This window comes from Pelophylax lessonae (assembly GCF_965119305.1).
Source record: "Pelophylax lessonae genome assembly, chromosome: 1".
Classification (NCBI taxonomy): Eukaryota; Metazoa; Chordata; class Amphibia; order Anura; family Ranidae; genus Pelophylax; species Pelophylax lessonae.
This window is the reverse complement of record NC_138768.1, coordinates 719394421-719413607: the sequence shown is the minus strand read 5'-3', so window position 1 is coordinate 719413607 and position 19187 is coordinate 719394421. Positions and strand designations below refer to the sequence as shown.

The following is a 19187-nucleotide window of genomic DNA, read 5'->3' as shown; positions in this document are numbered from 1 at the left end:
TCAGTATCAGAACGAAGGAAAGCATTCTTAATTTGGATGCACAATAACTTTTAAGTAGAAACTTTTAGCAACCAGTCAGAATTCACAGTGTTTCATTGTGAAAACAGTCAGAATTCACAGTGTTTCAACATTCATTGCGATCAGTATCAGATGGATTCTGATTGGTTGCAGCTATACATTACTATATTTTTAAATAAAGAAATAATGGAACAAAAATAAATTTTTGAATTTATTGCTTACAAATATTTTAAATAATGGGCAGTCTTTGGTAAAAATAAAAGCAATAAAGAATAAAATATTCACAATAACATTACGTAAAGTATTGCACAAAACATTCTTCAATACACCGGAAATAATAAAGGAATGTTCAGGATCCTCAATGAGGAAATGATCTGTACAACATTCAATTATTTAACACTATCTTACGAAATGACTGCTCTTCGAATGTCGAGTACGTCCAGCGCCTTAACGGTCCCACGTGTCACTGAAATGGATAAAAGATGCCCCCTGTCCTTAGTGCCTCATCTCATGATCCAGAAGCCAGTAACCAAATTACATTTTTTTTTATTTTTTATTTTTTTGAGTAAAAGTGGTGACAGTGCAGCATTACCTTCTCATTCTACACTACAGCAACGGCTTCCCCAACCTGTAAATTTTACATAAAATAAAGAAGGGGGAAAAAGACACAGGAGCGTAAGTAGTCCTCAGTCAGCCCTCTATGGAAAAGAGGAAAATAATTAGCATGTCTATTGTTACACAGACATTAGAAGTAGTGGTTCACTTTGTGCTGTCGCAGGCTGGTCCAGCTTTCAAATGCTCTAAGTGGTTCCTCAGTTCTGGACATAGCTCTAGCAGACAGACTTCCATCAGTACCTGAAAAACACAAGAAAATTCCAATTAGACTAAAGCAGCCCATAGATTATGCAAACTTCTTTCCTACCACCATGGGTATAAAAATCGCTTGATTCCCACATCAACACAGTCAGTGACACTCAGTGTCAGTCAGGAAATACCTCCTGCAGCTCTATTGTGTTCTGCCAGCAGGAAGCCTTCCCTACCAGCAGAACACAATGATCACTGCTGGCAGCTATACCTGCCGGCAGTGATCGCGTGAAAAAAGTCAGACAGGCTGGTTGTACTGAAGTCAATTAATGGACCCATAGATGGATCAAATCTTGGTCGATCCCTTCTGAACCGGCCAAGTTTCAATCCATCTATGGCCAGCTTAAGACCCCAATGCCTTATCAGTGCAACATTTTATTATCAGTCCACTGTTCTACCATTGTAGTACAGTGCAAATTCTTCTAGGCCAAACGCCCATCTCCACTGTCCCACAGAGTCAGCTGGGGTGCAGAAGAAATAGTCATGGCACAGGCTGCTGAGAAAAATTAAAGCAGTGACCTCTCTGGTGTGACTTGCTACCCTACATTGATTCAGAACCAGAGCTCTCCTATCAACAAAACTCCTGCACCCTGAATATTGCAGAGCTCTATTGTGCAGGGGGTGTTGGGCCAATGCGGTCACACAGACAGCAGGCTGTTCCTTCTTGGCTCTCTGTGCTTTGGAATTTTGTCTGGTGTTGTGCAGCAATTAGACTCTTAACAACATTAGGACATTTGCCATTTACCTTTTTGTTGCACATTCAATATATCTTGCCAAAGTAATAGGAAACTTAAATTGGGACTTGCAACAATAATTTATGTCGGTAATGCTTTTTGTCAATATTTCTGCTCCCCGCCTTCTGCATGTTTGGGGCTGACAGGTTAGATGCAGGAGCTGAGGATCATCACAGACTGGAGAGACATGGGAATGGGCAAGATCGAGTTAAGTCCAAGGAGCTGTATGACATCTCCTGGGCTTATCTCTATTATTTACATCTGACAGTTTTATTGCACTCCTGGAAGACGCTATCACTGTATTTCTGGGAGCCTGATGCTGTTTCAGGTCTAAGCATCTTCAACATTAAAGTCGGTGCAGCTGCTATGTCCGCCCCTCCCCTTCTACTGCCCAATCACAGAAGCATTTGTATTATGTGAACTCATACAAAAAATACAAAGGCTTCTCTGAATGGGCAGCATAGGGCAGAGGCAGGCATAGCAGCTCTGTGTGCCTCTCTCTCTTTTCTCACAGCCCCATGTGTAAGTGTGTGCTCTGGCAGAGCCATAAACCTGTCAGATATAAAGAGATAAGTTCAGGAGATGTCATGCACCTCCTTGGACTTAACTCATAATGTGTCTGAATTCCTGGAATTTCACTTTAAACAGAGTCAGTATGGCCAGTCTATTGCACAGTAATAGTTTGCTAGTGGTGAAGAGACTTTAAATAACTTGAGAGGAGTTGTTAACAATCATCAACTTTTGAATTTTGAGCAAACACAGAAACTTACAAACAAAAGGAAGCTTCTCTACTTACATAAAGTAGATGCTTATTAGCTCTGTTTTCTTGAAGTGCATTAAATATCTTGATTATGCCATGACGTGCATTCTGTTGTCCAACTAGGTTCTGAAGCGCATCTGGAAACAGACGACATGGAGTGAAATAAATAACACAGTATAATGGTCTTATCTATGCCTGAATAACAGCATTTCTTTTACTTATAAGGGTAGTTGTTGAAAAGCAATTGTACTTTTATTTTTCTGCAGAGACCAAAGCGAAAACCAGACGACAATCTGTTTTTAATTGACATTAAAACTGCTTTTCACGCTTCAAAAAGCAGCAGCTTGTTTTTAATAAGCACGTGTTTAGTTAATGTCAGAAATGAAAAGCTCACTACCTATTAAAATAAACTGTAGAAAATAACTGTTATTGCAAATACACAGAATGATACTGTGAGGGGCATTTATAAACTAGCCTCAGGGAGCAATTCAAATAAATTACAGCAACACTGTCTACAGTTGGTGCATTCCACATCCAGCACCTCACTATACAAAGCTGGGTGCTTTTGTACATTAAGATATTAGGTCCAATACAACACGGGTACACCCAGAGGGGTAAATACAGCATAACAGATTTACAGGTTTTATTAATATATTTTTTATGTCGTTTTTCAGTTCCTACAACTTCTCACTTATGTTTGTAAAGCTAGAGTTCCACTTTAACAAAATAAACTTTTTTGGATGTTTGATGCATTTTCCAATCAAAGTTAGAGAAAGTCAGTGAGGTACCTCCCTAGAAGTGCCACATCCCTAAAAGATAAGCCATCAACAAAATTCCCCTTGGGGTTGGACTTTGAAGGCAAGAAGTACTAAATAATGTGAAAAAACACATTTTATGATGTTAGCATAAAAATACCAATGCTATACGGACATGGATCTTCAAACCTCAGGAGAGACAGGCCATATTTTATGCTCACTGATACTAGAACCTGTCTGTCAGGCCTCAGTAGCCAAGAATCACACTGGTAGGGCTAAGTATTGTTTACTAACCATACCTACCTTAGAGCCTTGTATATACACTGGGTGGTAATATTATCCTTAGGCGAAGTGGCAGCTCTACCGAGATCCTGTTTTTAAATGCTGACATGGAAATGCTTTATATATCAATGGGATCTATAAGGTTGATGCCAACCACACCAAGAAGAAGGAGCTGTCAAAGCCCCAAAACACGTAGATTAGAGGACGTCAATCCTTTGTCTATCAACATTGGTGTAATATGTATATGCATTCCATGTACAACCATGTCCGTATAGCATTGGTGTTTTTATGCTATTATAATATTTATTTTTATTCACATTATTTAGTACTTCGTGCCTTCAAAGTCCCACCCCAAGGGGAATTTTGTTTATGATTTTCCATTAAAACATCTGGCACAGGGATAAATAGCAACACAGGTAGAATGCATGGAAAAAGTATCAAAATCTATTGCATTTCTCAGATGTTACATGGGTGGACCAATAGAACCATAGCACACAGTAGAGGACCAGGGATCAGCAGAGAGTGAAGATCAAGGTGCAGGTAAGTGGGGTGGGTCGTTTCTAATTTTATTTGTGCGCATGGGTTTTTTTTTTTTTTTTTTATCAAGTCACATTAAAGCGGAGTTCCAGCCATTTACTCACCTGTCCAACGGTCCAGCGATGCGGCCGCCGGAAGCCTCGATCCTCTCCCTCGGCGCCGGCATCACTGCTGTGGGCACCCGGCTGTTACAGTTTGCGGCTTCACAGCCGGGTACCCACTGCGCATGCGCGAGTCGCGCTGCGCGCCGTGATTGGCCGGCAATCTTCTGGGACCTCTGACGTGTCCCAGAAGATTGCAGGGAGGGAGGGGGAGAGGAGAACTTCCGCTCAGGGCGCCGCGGCGCTCCGAGCGGAAGTGGGAGCGGGTACCTGTCAAAACTAGGTACCCGCTCCCCCCCCCAAAAAATGACATGCCAAATGTGGCATGTCGGGGGGTCAGGACTCCCTAAAGCGGAAGTTCCACTTTTGGGTGGAACTCCGCTTTAAGCAAAGTACCCATCACAAGAGTAAACTGACTAAGCTCAAGTGAGTATTCAGAAAGGCAGACATGACTGGAGCAGAACTTTTGAACCTATTGGAGTGGTGCAATTAGAGTATGCACCTGACACTTACTAAAGCAATGCACCATGGGACACGAGGTTAGATATAAGGCAGTACAAAACATATGAATAGAGATAGAGGACCTAAATAAACAGAATGTTACAATAAAGTGGTTTTAGAATAGAAAATAATAATGGTTGTGGTTTCATTAAACTACATGGCTTAGGTTAGGGGGCTATCATTCAGTTAGCACTTTAATGGGTAGAAAGAGATTTGCCCCATATTTATAGTGCTGAAGTTAGTCTATGTAGCAACACAGAACAAAAAAAAATACAATGTCAGCCAATAAGGCTCTTCACAACTCACTGTGAGGTCACTCTCCACTTCCATAATCACACACTATAACAAGACCAAGCATGCATCTCCAAAGCAGACAAGTCACAATGGAAGACAAAAGGTGCTTATTAACTCGTGCGTATCTTTATTCAAGAAGAAAAAATTGATGTCTGCAGGTTTTACAGCCTAATAACAGTGAAGCGGACACTGCTGTGCATAAATGCGCCATCCTACCCCATCATAACAGTTAGCTCACCGGGGATGTTTTCAAGTAGTTTTTGCTGTGCTTTCTGCTTTGTTTCCTGACACTGCAGCTCTGTTCTTGAGGTTTTTGGAGGTGCTAATTTTCCATTTGGCCAGAATGCATCTCGGAATACATTGATATAGTAAACCAGCATCTGCTCACTGAAAATCCAATTCACTGTGTCCCGGATCTGTCTGAAAGTAATAAAAGAAAGTATAAGGGCAAAAAAAGCATCAGCCTATTGGCTGCTGGTTATTCTAGGTTTCAGCCAAAGGGAAAAGGTAATCTTAACCACTTCCCACCCGGCCTATTGCCAAATGACAGGCAGGCATGACTATCGTTGTTCCGGGATAACGTCCCATGATGTCCTCCGGGAAAGCGCCATGCTGCGGACATGCTCTGTCACCCACTTTGTCCACCAGACACAGCCGATGACAGATAAGTGTACCGGTCCGCTGCCAGTACTATGTAATCGCTGTGACTAATCACAGCAGATGACATGACAATTGTGAACAATGGATGGTTTCCTTTCATGCCATCTATTGTGTACAATTGTGTTGCTAGCTGTGATTGATCACAGTGATCACATGGTACAGACAGGGCCAATCACACCCCCCATCTGTACCATGTGATTAGCTATGACCAATCACAATACTCACTGAATGAATCATTGACAAAAAAATTACAACACTCACTGTAAGAATCTTTGGTGACAAAAAATTACAACTTCAAAAAACTCGCCATGCCCCTTAATAAATACCTTTGCACTGTCTACTTTCCAAAAAAGGGGTCAATGGGGGATATTTGTACTGTTTTGGCATTTTGAGGCCTCAAAAAATTAGATAGAAGTGAGGACACCCCTCACATTTTTGTAAATATTTTATTCTATCTTTTCATGTGACAACACTGAAGAAATGACACTGCTACAATGTAAAGTAATGAGTGTACAGCTTGTATAACAGTGTAAATTTGCTGTCCTTTCAAAACAACTCAACACACAGCCATTAACGTCTCAACTGCTGGCAACAAAAGTGAGTACACCCCTAAATTAAAATGTCCAAATTGGGCTCAGAATATTTTTGTGTGGCCACCATTATTTTCCAGCACTGCTTTAACCATCTTGGGCATGGAGTTTACCAGAACTTCACAGGTTGGCACTGGAGTCCTCTTTGCTCTCCTCCATGACGATATCACGGAGCTGGTGGATGTTAGAGATTTTGCGTTCCGCTACCTTCCATTTGAGGATGCCCCACAGATGCTTAATAGGGTTTGGGTCTGGAGACATGCTTGGTCAGCACATCACCTTTACCCTCAGCTTATTTAGCAAAGCAGTGGCCATCTTGGAGGTGTGTTTGGGGTCATTATCATGTTGGAATACTGCCCTGCGGCCCAGTCTCCGAAGGGAGGGGATCATGCTCTGCTTCAGTATGTCACAGTAAATGTTGGCATTCATGGTTCCCTCAATGAACTGTAGCTCCCCAGTGCCGGCAGCACTCATGCAGCCCCAGACTATGACACTCCCACCACCATGCTTGACAGGAGGCAAGATACACTCATCCTTGTACTCCTCACTTGGTTGCCGTCACACACGCTTGACATCATCTGAACCAAATAAATGTATCTTGGCCTCATCAGACCACAGGGCATGGTTCCAGTAATCCAAGTCCTTAGTCTGCTTGTCTTCAGCAAACTGTTTGCGGGCTTTCTTGTGCATCATCTCTAGAAGAGGCTTCCTTCTGGGATGACAGCCATTCAGGCCAATTTGATGCAGTGTGCGGCATATGGTATGATCACTGACAGGCTGACCCCCCCACCCCTTCAACCTCTGCAGCAATGCTGGCAGCACTTATATGTCTATTTCCCAAAGACAACCTCTGGATATGACGCCGAGCACGTGCACTTAACTTCTTTGTCAATCAGGACGAGGCCTGTTCTGAGTGGAAACTGTCCTGCATGGTTTTGGCCACCGTGCTGCAGCTCAGGTTCAGGGTCTTGACAATCTTCTTACAGCCTAGGCCATCTTTATGAAGAGCAAAAATTTTTTTTTTTCGGGTCCTCGGAGTTCTTTGCCATGAGGTGCCATGTTTAACTTCCAGTGACAAGTATGAGAGAGTGAGAGTGGTAACACCAAATGTAACACACCTGCTCCCTATTCACACCTGAGACCTTGTAACACTAACGTGTCACATGACACTGGAGAGAGAAATGGCTAATTGGTCCTAATTTGGACATTTTCACTTAGGAGGGGTGTACTCACTTATAACGCAAACAAACACAGGGGCGCACGGGCCTAGTGCATTATCCTTTGATTGGTTTATTTAAAAGAAAGATTAAAAATACTCACAAACGAGTTCTTGGTTAAAAGCATGCCGCATAAGGAACGCAGTCCTCAGTCATGTGATCCGAGGGAAAGTTGTCCCTTGAATTCGTAATAGCTAACGCGTTTCGAGGCTTAGCCTCTTCCTCAGAGCCTAGAAAGGCATATCTAAGCCCTTGCTTAAATACTAAACAATGACATTTGAAACAATGACACAAACGTCATTGTTTAGTATTTAAGCAAGGTATTTGAGTATTTTTAATCTTTCTTCTTTTAAATAAACCAATCAAAGGATAATGCACTAGGCCCGTGCACCCCTGTGTTTGTTTGTTGTTTGCAGTATTTCCAGACTTCCCTGGTCGTATAAAGGGCAGCAAGGTCGCAGCATTTATCCTGGGTTGCCGAGTCCACAGCTCCAGAAACAGTGGAAAGACCGTAATAAGATGGACTAGTAACTACACCTCTCTTAGCGCAGGGAACTGGTGCTTTGCACCAAAAAAATCTTTTTGCAAGTGTACTCACTTATGTTGCCAGCAGTTTAGACATTATTGGCTGTGTTTTGAGTAATTTTAAAGGAACAGCAAATATACACTGTTATACAAGCTATACACTCACTACTTTACGTTGTAGCAAAGTGTAATTTCTTCAGTGTTGTCACATGAAAAGATATACTGTAATATATAATAAAGGTGAGGGGTGTACTCACTTTTGTGAGATACTGTATATACACCATAGTTTGCAGACTCTATAACTTTCCTACAGACCAAACAATATACACTTATTTGGGGTATGTTAACCAAAGAAATGGAGCAGAATACATTATGGCATAAGTTCACGAAGAATAATTATTTGCAAAATTAACTGAAACAAAGAAAAATTATTTTTCTCTTTAGTTCACTGACTTCCCCGTGTCTTCTAGACTATTAGGCTTTATGCTGCTCTCTAGGAGTAGAACTAGGCAGAAACCTTTTTGGTTACGCCCCTGAGGCAGTCCAAGAGGATATACCATCACTTCCTGCTATAGGACAGTTTTTTCTGCCTAGTCAGGAGTAAGGATCTGGCTCTCTGCTGGGATCTGCGGTCTTAGTATTTTTTCCTTTTTAAATGGAATTTTTTCCTTTTTCCTTATTTTTGTTCCTGTGTGAACTACAATCAACAGCCAGACTGGGCGACGCACTGGATATCCTAGATCAGTGATGGTGAACCTTGGCACCCCAGATGTTTTGGAACTACATTTCCCATGATGCTCAACTACACTGCAGAGCACATGAGCATCATGGGAAATGTAGTTCCAAAACATCTGGGGTGCCAAGGTTCGCCATCACTGTCCTAGATCATTATGGTCTTCCCAGTCTAGCCTGTGAGCGCGACTCAACTATTAGCTTTGCACTAGGTTGGCTGCGACATAGCCCCACTGGACGGGGGCTGGCCGGCAAGTGAAACACCTCCCGAGGTCACATAGCCCTGGTCACGACAGCAGTCCTGATCAGAGTCGCAGCGTACCTCAGGCCGCAGCACTCCCATTCCAAGATGGTGCGGTGGACTGCTGGGAGTAGCGCCTGCCTGCTGCCGTAGTGTGGTGAGTAGTATCCCCCCTCCTCTCTTACGGAATTTCTGGAGTGGTCGCGGGCCCTCCCTGGGGATGGCGCTGTCCTGTGTTCCTCCCCCTCATGTTTTTTCCCCCCATCTCCACAGTGGGTTTCCCCCTGCGTAGGTTGCCCTCATCTGCCCCCTGTCCCCCCTTAGCCCCTTTTGGAGGGGCACAGGTGCATTTGGGCAGGGGGATTTGTCTGGTGTTGGGCCGGAGAGTGGTGGGTAGGTCCCGCTGTCGGCCCCCCTTTTTGGCGGTTGTTCGTACATGGGTGCTGCGGGTGTCTCTGAGGGGTCCCCTCTCCTGGTGCATGACCATTTCCCTGGGGTCACTTGGGGTTCCGGGTCCCATGAAGCGTTGCCATTTTGCTGTGGATTCTGCATTCCTGGCTTCGACGGCCATGTTTGTGTAGTCCAGCGGTCACTTAACAGCGGCCATTTTCTTGTAGTCTTGAGTGCGGTGATGTGTTGCGGGGGCCTCTAGTGTCAGTGTTGGCGCTTCTTCCTTTTTCATCGCAGTGTGGCCCTCTCCAGCTCTGGGGTGGTGAGTCTCTTGGGGTATACGATCCCTCCTCTGCTATTAAAGCACCGCGGGTGCGCTTAATCTTGTGGTGCGCCAGCGGTGCACGGGGGGGGGGGGGGGTCCTGTTTTTGTACAAAATAAAACAACGTTTTTCTCTCTTTTATGCACGGCACGGCTCCAATTAACCCCTTGTTGGAAATGGAGCGTGTATCACAACCTGACCTACTCCTGGAAGCTGCTGGACCCTCTGGGTCTCAGTCTGCCCTGGCGGCTCTAACAGCAGCCCTGGAGTCCAAAGTAGATATGGCCCTGCAAAGGAGGCCTAGCAAGAAGCGCCCCCGCCTTCACCTGTATACTCTGCCTCCTCAGAGTTTTTCGGTGGATTTAGCCGCTGCGGACGAGAGTCAGCACACTGGGTCTGCGTCCATGCACGCTGAGTGCTCCAACAATGAGGATAAGTTGTCGTCCTCCTGATTGTGTGAGTGCAGGAAACTTTAAAAAGTTGGAGGACTCAGCTAATGCTGAGTCGACGACGCTGGTGCAGTTGGCACCCGCAAAAATTCCAAGGTGACTAAGGTGTTCCCCGTTTCACTGTGGCTGGTTTGATTTTGAGACCGGTGTTTGCTATTACCTTGGTATCTCAAACCATAATGAAATGGGCAAAGATTTTTTATGTCAGGATCTGGAAAGGAGTCAACACCCTGCTGAGATGGTGGAGCTGGCGGATTAGTTGATCCAGGGGTTACAGTACATTTGTGATACATGTTTGAATGCGGCCCCCCTGGCCGACAGGGTATCTGTGACAGCGGTGATTCTTCACCGCATGATTTGGTTGAAGTACTGGTCGGCCGACCAGGCTTCTAAAAAGGTGCTGACTGATCTACTTTTTGTAGGTGACCGTTTGTTCAGTGCCTCTATGGAAGAGATCATTAAGGGTCTTACGGGAGGTAAGAGTAAATTACTTCCGCAGGTTGCTAGGGGCAAGGAACCTCATCGTAAACGTGGTCCTTTCTTCTCAGCTCACGAGCGGCCCTTTCGTCCGCCTGGATTGCAGGTAAAGGGTTCGAGAACCACCCATAACTTTGCGGGAGGCTCCAAGAGACCCTGGAATGGTAAGTACAAAGCGGGCACTTCTGGTTCCACAGACAAGGCTTCACCAGCCCGAAGAGGCGCCCTCACCTGCATCTGGGGTGGGGGGGGGGGCGTCTTTGCCTTTTTCCGGATCCGTGGACCTTGCTCATTCAGGACAGATTGGTCCATGAGTTGATTTGGTTTGGTTACAAGATCGAGTTTCAGTCCTTGCCTCCGGCAAAGTTCTCTACTTCCAACCTAAGCCTGTCTCGTGAGCGGCTACGGGACAGTGCAGGACCTGTTAGCACAAGGAATTATTGTGCCGGTTCTAGGGTCGGAACGTTTTCAAGGTTTTTATTCAAATCTGTTTACAGTTCCCAGGAAGGAAGGCAAGGTTCGTCCGATCTTGGATCTCAAGTCTCTGAACCACTTTGTGCAGGTTCAGAAATTTCGGATGGAGCCCATCCGCATGGTAGTAGCTTTCCTTTATCAAGGAGATCTTCTGGCCTCTATCGATCTCAAGGACGCTTACCTTCATATTCCAATATGTCGGGCATTAGCGTTTTCTTCGTTTCGCCATGGGCGAGGAACACTATCAATTTGTGGTGCTACCTTTTGGTCTTGCATCGGCTCCTTGGGTGTTCACAAAGGTTTTGGCCCCAGTTCTGGCCTTGCTACGACCGAAGGGGATCGCGGTATTGGGTTACCTGGACAATCTGCTTCTGCGTGCAGTCTCCCTTGGCTCTAGAAGCCGACTTGGACATTACTGTGCGAACTCTACAGGAGTTCGGATGGACACTACATTTTCAGAAATCCGCACTGACTCAGCGTCAGCCCGGGTGTTCCTTCCTCAGGCATAACTTCTGATGCTACAGGATGTGGTTTGACTCCTGTTGTCCAACCATCGGTCGTCACTCAGGATTTGCATGCATGTGCTGGGTCTGATGATTTCCACCTTCAAGGCGGTTTAGTTTGCGCAATTCCATACCATACCACTGCAAAGGGAAATTCTGACCAATAGGAACAAGGATCTTTGGACAATTTGATCCTGTTGAGTCGGGGTTTGAGGGAGTCTGTTATGGTGGCTCTGCTCACCAGCCCTTCGTCTGGGAAAATCCTTTCTTCCCATGTATTGGACTGCAATTACCACGGATGCCAGTCTGTCCGGATGGGGAGGTGTCTTGGGAGTGGACTCAGACCAAGGTGTTTGGACTCGAGGAGTCCAGGCTGCCGATCAACATCCTGGAAATATAAATGCCAGGTATGTAGAGGTTTGGTTTCCTGTGCACTCTGCTTATCACCATCTAGCTACAGTGCTAATACACTAGTCCAGACTCATTTGGATTCAATCATTTTCTTTATTTAGAGCAATTTTGCTGCCTGCATTGCATCCTGTGAAAATCCTCTAAAAAATGGAGGGACTGTACTCTGTCCAGCTGCATCATACCAGAACCCCGTTATATGGTCACAATATACACAGTGTCTTTACCCTCACACTGGATTTTGGTAAGGAGAGATATATACTTACACACCCCCCCCCCCTTTATACAATTGACCATCTCATTTATTGACACACTATTCATAGATATGAATGAATAATTTACATTTATTGGTATAATTTGTACATTTAGGTTTGAAGAGTCAGTTTATCCTAGATCATCCCCCGCCTCCAACTGTTTGTAGGCGTCCTTTGATCCACCGCTGCAGCTGTTTATTTGATGTTATTTTTGTATTATTTAATGTACTACGCAACTTATTGTTCATTGGTAAGCAATTAGATAAGGCTATATATGTATGCACACTTGTAAACGCTAGTTGTTTATAATGCGCATATCTCTTGGGCGATGTTTTTTGAAATGAGCTGTGTATTGTATGAATTTTCATGCATAGCCCCCCCTTTTCTTCTTTAGATCTTATGACCTATTATTTAAACTAACGACACTCTCCAGACAAAGCGCTGTACCGCGAAACATGTAGAGAACCCTGTCGTTTCTAAGTGAACACACCGCCACCACTGGAATTACACCACCAAAAGCCTGTATTACCACATGACTCTAATCAGAGCACATGGTTTCTATTTGTTGTTAGCACGTTGACAATGTGTGGTATGGTGGGGTTCACTTATTATTCCATGAGTATATTGTTGCATAACATTTTTTATAACAATGTTCATTTTTGTATGTGTTTGTGAACAAGAATTTTAAGATGGTTTGAAATAAAATTTATACTTTTTTACGACATAGGGTCATGATGTTGCGCCGATAAAGTCCATAATGCCATCTTATGGTGACACTTAATATATATTCTCAACATCCTGGAAATTCGGGGGGATTAGACTTTGTCTCAATGGACGGATCGTCTGCGGGGACACACATTAGACAATGCTACCGCTATGGCATATGTCAATCAAGGGAGAAAAAGTGCCCTGGTGGCCCGGGAAGTGACCGGCATATTGAGGTGGGCAGAACTATAGGTTCCGGCCCTCTCTGCAGTGCACATTCTGGGGGTGGAGAATTGTCAAGCAGACTAGCTCATTCGGCAGACGTTGGATCCGGAAGAATGGTCTCTTCACCCGCAGGTGTTTCATCAACTGTGCCTTCAGTGGGGGGATCCCCGATGTGGACCTGCTGGCCTCCCGTCTCAGCAGGAAGGTGCAGAGGTTTGTGGCAAGGTCTCAGGATCCTCTGGCAGACATCCTGGTAGCCCCTTGGGGTCTGTGTCATCCGATTTACGCCTTTCCTCCAATAAAACTGTTGAGACTGCTACGCAGAATCAAGGTAGAAGGGATTCCAGTCATTCTCGTGGCAGGAGACTGGCCTTGACGGTCCTGGTACACAGGCCTGGTAGGACTGGTAGCAGAGGTCCCTTGGAAACTCCCTCTCAGGGAAGATCTGTCTCAGGTACCGATCTTACTGCTTTATAGTCGTTGGCTTTAACAGCCTGGCTATTAAAAGCCAGGTGCTGAAGGACAGAGGGCTGTCGGAGTCGGTGATTCCTAAGCTGTTAAAAGCTAGGAAATCTACTTCCAGGGAGGTTTATCAGAGTTTGGAAGGCATACATTACTTGGTGTGAGTCCCGGGGGGTTTCTCCCTGTTCCTTTTCTGTGTCTTGCCTGTTGGAGTTTCTACAACTAGGTGTAGATCAACGTTTGGCTCTGGGCACCATCAAGGGCCAGATTTCTGCTTTGGCCATATTTTTCCAAAGGCCGTTAGCAGCGAAGTCCTTAGTTCACACTTTTGTGCAGGGAGTTCGCCATCTGGCTACGCCGGTGAGATCCCTGGTGCCTCCGTGGGACCTCAATTTGATACGGTCGGTGCTTCCTCTGCTCTGCTCACTTGGCAAATAAGAAGGCCACCTTCTGTGACCATTACTTCCGCACGTAGGGTGTTGAAGTTGGCGTCCTGTTGGTCGCCTTAATTGGTGATTCATAGCGACAAAGTGGTGTTGCGACCCTGTCAGGCGTTCCTAAGGTGGTCTCGGGGTTTTTACCTGGTTAGCTATGTTTAGCCTTTTTGGGAATTCTACATATTGCTGTGTTTTGCCCACCCCTCATATTGATACTGCTTTGGGACATCCTAAAGGTCTAGAAGAAATGGAGCTGTGTCTGTAGATGAACGAAAAAGAAAACTGGATTTTTGTCTTACCGTAAAATCCTTTTCTCTGAGGTTCACTGACGGACACAGCACCTTAGGTTGAGTTATATTCTTCTGACACTGGTTGTTACAAACTGAAGTCCTATAGCAGGAAGTGAAGGTATACCCTCTGGGACTGCCTAAAGGGCGTTACCAAAAAGGTTTCTGCCTAGTCCTACTACTAGAGGGAGCAGCATAAAGCCCAATGGTCTAGAAGACATGGAACTGTGTCCGTCAGTGAACTTTAGAGAAAAGGATTTTACAGTAAGACAATTTTCACCCAAATTTTCGTTCTTACCACAAAAAGAAAACTATTTGTGTGCAAAAAAAATGTACCCAAATAAAATTTGCAAATTGTTGCATTACTGCGCAAAATGTTATTCAAAATATGACCATGCTGAAAGCCGAAAATTGGCCTTGGCAGTACGGGGTTAAAAACTCCCTGTATTGAAGTGGTTAAAAAGGACATAAAGGTGATCCCAGCCGCCAGTCATTTCAGTCTAAAGGCTACCATGGATTTTTTAAGGGACATCACTTTTTTCCCCATAATCTGATTATCCTTTAAATATTTTAGAATATAGGAAAACAGATCACATGCATCTCTGAGCTGTGGGCAGGCATCTTACAGAAGAGTATGCACACGCTGCTGGTGAACCGATACAATCGCACGTAAAAATATATTATGCAGGCAAGAGCAGGTGCATAGATCTGAGTATGATGCTGCAAGCTTGGCACACCTATTTTTGGGAAGTATCTCCCATTCTTCTTTGCAAGACCTCTCAAGCGCCATTAGGTTGGATGGAGACCATCGGTGCACAGGCATTTTCAGATCTCTCAAGAGATGTTCAATCGGGTTCAAGTCTTGGCTCTGGCTGGGCCACTCAATTACATTCACAGAGTTGTCCCATAGCCACTCCTTTGTTATCTTGGCTGTGTCCTTAGGGTCGTTGTCCTGTTGGAAGACTAACTTTTGTCTCAGTCTGAGGTGCCGAGGGCTCTGGAGCAGGTTTTCATCAAGGGTGTCAATGTACATTGCTGTATTCATCTTTCCCTCGATCCAGACTAGTCTTCCAGTTCCTGCCGCTGAAAAACATACCCACAGCATGATGCTGCCACCTCCATGCTTCACTGTAGGGATGGTATTGGCCAGGTGATGAGTGGTGCCTGGTTTACTGCTGCGGAGATGGTTGTTCTTCTGGAAGGTTCTCCTCTCCCCACAGAGAAATGCAGAAGTTCTGTCAAAGTGACCATCAGGTTCTAGGTCACCTCCCTGACCAAGGCCCTTCTCCCCCGATTGCTCAGTTTGGCCGGGCGGCCTGCTCTAGGAAGAGTCCTGGTGGTTCCAAACTTCTTCCATTTCTGGATGATGGAGGCCACTGTGCTCATTGGGAACTTCAATGCAGCAGAAATTTTTCTGTACCATTCCCCAGGTCTGTGCCTCGATAAAATCCTGTCTTGGAGGTCTACGGACAATTCCTTGGACTTCATGGCTTAGCTTGAGCTCTGACATGCACTGTTAACTCTGGGACCTTATATAGAGAGGTGAGTGCCTTTCCAAATCATGTCAAATCAACTGAAATTACCACATTGGACTCCAATCAAGTTGTAGAAACATCTCAAGGATGATCAGTGGAAACAGGATGCACCTGGGCTAATTTTTTAGTGTCATTGCAACGGCTGTGAATACTTATGTACATGGGATTTTTTTCATTTTTTATTTTTAATAAATTTGCTAAGATTTCAAACAAACTTCTTTCACGTTGTCATTATTGGGTATTGTTTGTAAAATTTTGAGGGAAATAATGAATTTATTCCATTTTGGAATAAGGTTGTAATATAACAAAATGAGGAAAAAGTGAAGTGCGCTGAATACTTTCCAGATGTACCATAGGTATAAAATACATTGTAAATATTTCAGTAGTGCCATTGGACACATGTAACCATTAGAATAAAGATAAAAACATGGCTTTAACAGTGAGCCACCCACAAGCACTGCAGGACACACTGCCACAAAATACAGGAGAGAGACAGTAGGCCTGTGCGTCACTGTATATATCTGTTATCCCCAAATGTCACCAATGATAAAAAAAACACTGAAAAAGGACATATAAAGCTTACTTGTTTATGGTTCTTCCGAATGTAATTTGTACCAGTGCAATTAGTGTTTTTCTCACCCACTTAAACACTGCAATAAAACAAACACTTGTCAGGAAAGATAACCCTCTAGTTTTGATACTTATGTGGTCATTTACTCTACAACTGACAAATAACACACTGGATTATACGCACAATTTCACCTGAAATGTTGGGCAATATTATTCTGGACAAATCACATAAAACAGATACCAAGATCTAGGTCTCTGCAGACCTGGTTATGATTTATGACAAAGGTTCTATTTCTACACCAATCTGTGGAATTTTATACTAGCCATACATGGAACCCATCTGAACAAAACCAAATTGAAAACAAAGTGCAAATACACGTGTACAGATTCAGTTTTCTATAAATACTGTCATGAAGACATGAAAAAGTGTTCCATAAATGTTCTTGGTACACTGTAGTACTACATTTTTGCCTGTAGATGTCAGTGTTGCAGCAGCCGCCTCAATATAATGAGGATAACAGCATACTGCAAAGGGTGGCTGTGTGAAGAAGGATGCCCTACATAATCATCATGGTATTCTGTGCAACAAACATCTGAGGTGTGTCAATAGTGAACTCACTTCCTCGCAACTCAAAAATCTCAACAATCAGCATGAAGCATGGCTCGGCCAAGGCATCTTTCTTCCCATCAAGATCATCCCCATAATCAGATAAGTCGCTGTCTTCCTCAGTTTCATCCTATAGATGCACCAGAAAGTCACGTGAGGACAAGGAATAAGTCAGGCACATAAACAGTATTAAAAAAAAAAAAAAAAAAAAACCAAACAACCGTTAGGCTCCTTTCACACAGTCCGCATTCTGTTGCGGACCGTTCTCTGCTCAGTGGGGATCGATCCGCTGATCCCCGTTGAGCAGGTGGATGACAGCTCCGTCTCCACACTGTGTGCGGAGAGGGAGGTGTCAGAGCCCCACTGCTCTCTATGGGGAATCGGATGAGAGTGGACCGCCTGTCAGCTCTCATCCGATCCGATCCCCTGGACAGATGTAAAATAGGGTTTCCATCTGTCCGGATTTCACGGACAGGATCGGATGCAGATGGCAGCAGGTGTCAGCGGACATGTCTCCACTGACATCCGCTGCCCCATAGCGATGCATGGAGGATATGCCTAAAAAACTGACAAGTGGATCTGATCGGATCGTTAGTGTGAAAGGACCCTCATACAACAAAGTAGCAAAAGTCAAATCATAAGAATCTGGCTAAAGAATGAAGTCTCAGCTAACAATGCAAAAAAAAAAAAAAAATGTTGAAACGAAGGCAATGCCTAGCTTGCCACCCATGTTGTAAAGTTAACGTGATGTTATAATTTTCAGATGTTCATTTAGCCAATCTAGCAGATCTTTTGTTTTCTTCTCATCATTACCAGTTCAACCCCAAAGCATTTTTTTCATTTTTCGCACATCTTCAAATTTGCAATTTTGGCTAGAAAATGACTTAAAACCCCCAAAATATTCTAGATTTTTGTTAAACAAGATAAACAAGTAGCATTTTTAATGTCACATGATATTTGTTTTTTTTTTGTGGTTATCAAATCCTATTCTATATTTTCAGTAAAAAATACACTACAACTTGTTATGTTAGAGCCTTTCCAAAATGGATTAAATTCATTTTTTTCCTCAAAATTCTACAAATACCCCCTATTGACAATGTAAAATAAGTTTGCTTGAAATCTCTGCAAATTTTTTAAAAATAAAAAAGGGAAAAAAAAATAAAATAAAAATTACATCTACGCAAGTATTCACAGCCTTTGCTCAATACTTAATTGAAGCACCTTTGGCACCAATTGCAGCTTCAAGTCTTTTTGAGTATGATGCTACAAGCTTGGCACACCTATTTTTGGGCGGTTTCTCCCATTCTTCTTTGCAAGACCTCTCAAGCTCCATCAGGTTGGATGGGAAGCGTCGGTGCACAACAATTTTCGATCTCTTCAGAGATGTTCAATCGGATTCAAGTCTGGACTCTGGCTGGGCCACACAGACATTCATAAAGTTGTCCCGTAGTCACTCCTTTGTTATCTTGGTGGTGTGCTTAGGGTCGTTGTCTTGATGGAAGATGAACCTTCGCCCCAGTCTGAGGTCCAGAGCGCTCTGGAGCTGGTTTTTTATCAAGGATGTCTCTGTACATTGCTGCATTCATCTTTCCTTCAATCTTGACTTTTTTCCTTCGTTCCTTCCCCTTAAAAAACATTCCCACAGCATGCTGCTGCTGCCACCACAATGCTTCATTGTAGGGATGGTATTGACCGAGTGATGAGCGGTGCCTGCTTTCCTCCAGACATGACGCTTGCCATTTAGGCAGTTCAATCTTTGTTTCATCGGACCAAAGAATTTTGTTTCTCATGGTCAGAGTCCTTCGGGTGTCTTTTACTGAGGAGTGGCTTCCGTCTGGCCACTCTACCATACAGGCCTGATTGGTGGAGTGCTGCAGAGATGGTTGTTCTTCTGGAAGATTCTCCTCTCTCCACAGAGAAATGCTGGTGCCAGAGTGACTATCGGGTTCTTGGTCACCTCCCTGACAAAGGCCCCTCTCCCCTAATCACTCAGTTTGGCCGGGCGGCCTGCTCTAGGAAGAGTCCTAGTGGTTCCGAACTTCTTCCATTTACGGATGATGGCGGGCACTGTGCTCCTTGGGACCTTCAATACTGCAGAAACTTTTCTATATCCTTCTCCAGATCTGTGCCGCGATACAATCCGGTCTTGGAGGTCTACAGGCAATGCCTTGGACTTCATAGCTTGATTTGTGCTCTGACATGCACTGCTAACTGTGGGACTTTATAAAGACAGGCCATCTCAAGGATGACCAGTGGAAGCAGGATGCACT

The 19187-nt window shown here is 44.2% G+C and overlaps 1 protein-coding gene across 2 annotated transcripts in view; it reads right to left on the bottom strand.

Moving 5' to 3' along the window:
• Positions 1-218: 218 nt before the first annotated feature.
• Positions 219-19187, bottom strand: part of SNX25 (sorting nexin 25) — a 368398-nt gene continuing 349429 nt past the window's right edge. For both annotated transcript variants that reach the window (XM_082258976.1, XM_082258977.1), the window contains 5 exons: positions 16930-17047; positions 16324-16390; positions 5085-5266; positions 2413-2513; positions 219-873 (listed from right to left, as the gene is read on the bottom strand). In XM_082258976.1, coding sequence (XP_082115102.1) covers positions 778-873; positions 2413-2513; positions 5085-5266; positions 16324-16390; positions 16930-17047 — 564 coding nt within the window. In that variant the 3' untranslated portion in view covers positions 219-777. The remainder of the gene's footprint in view (positions 874-2412; positions 2514-5084; positions 5267-16323; positions 16391-16929; positions 17048-19187) is intronic.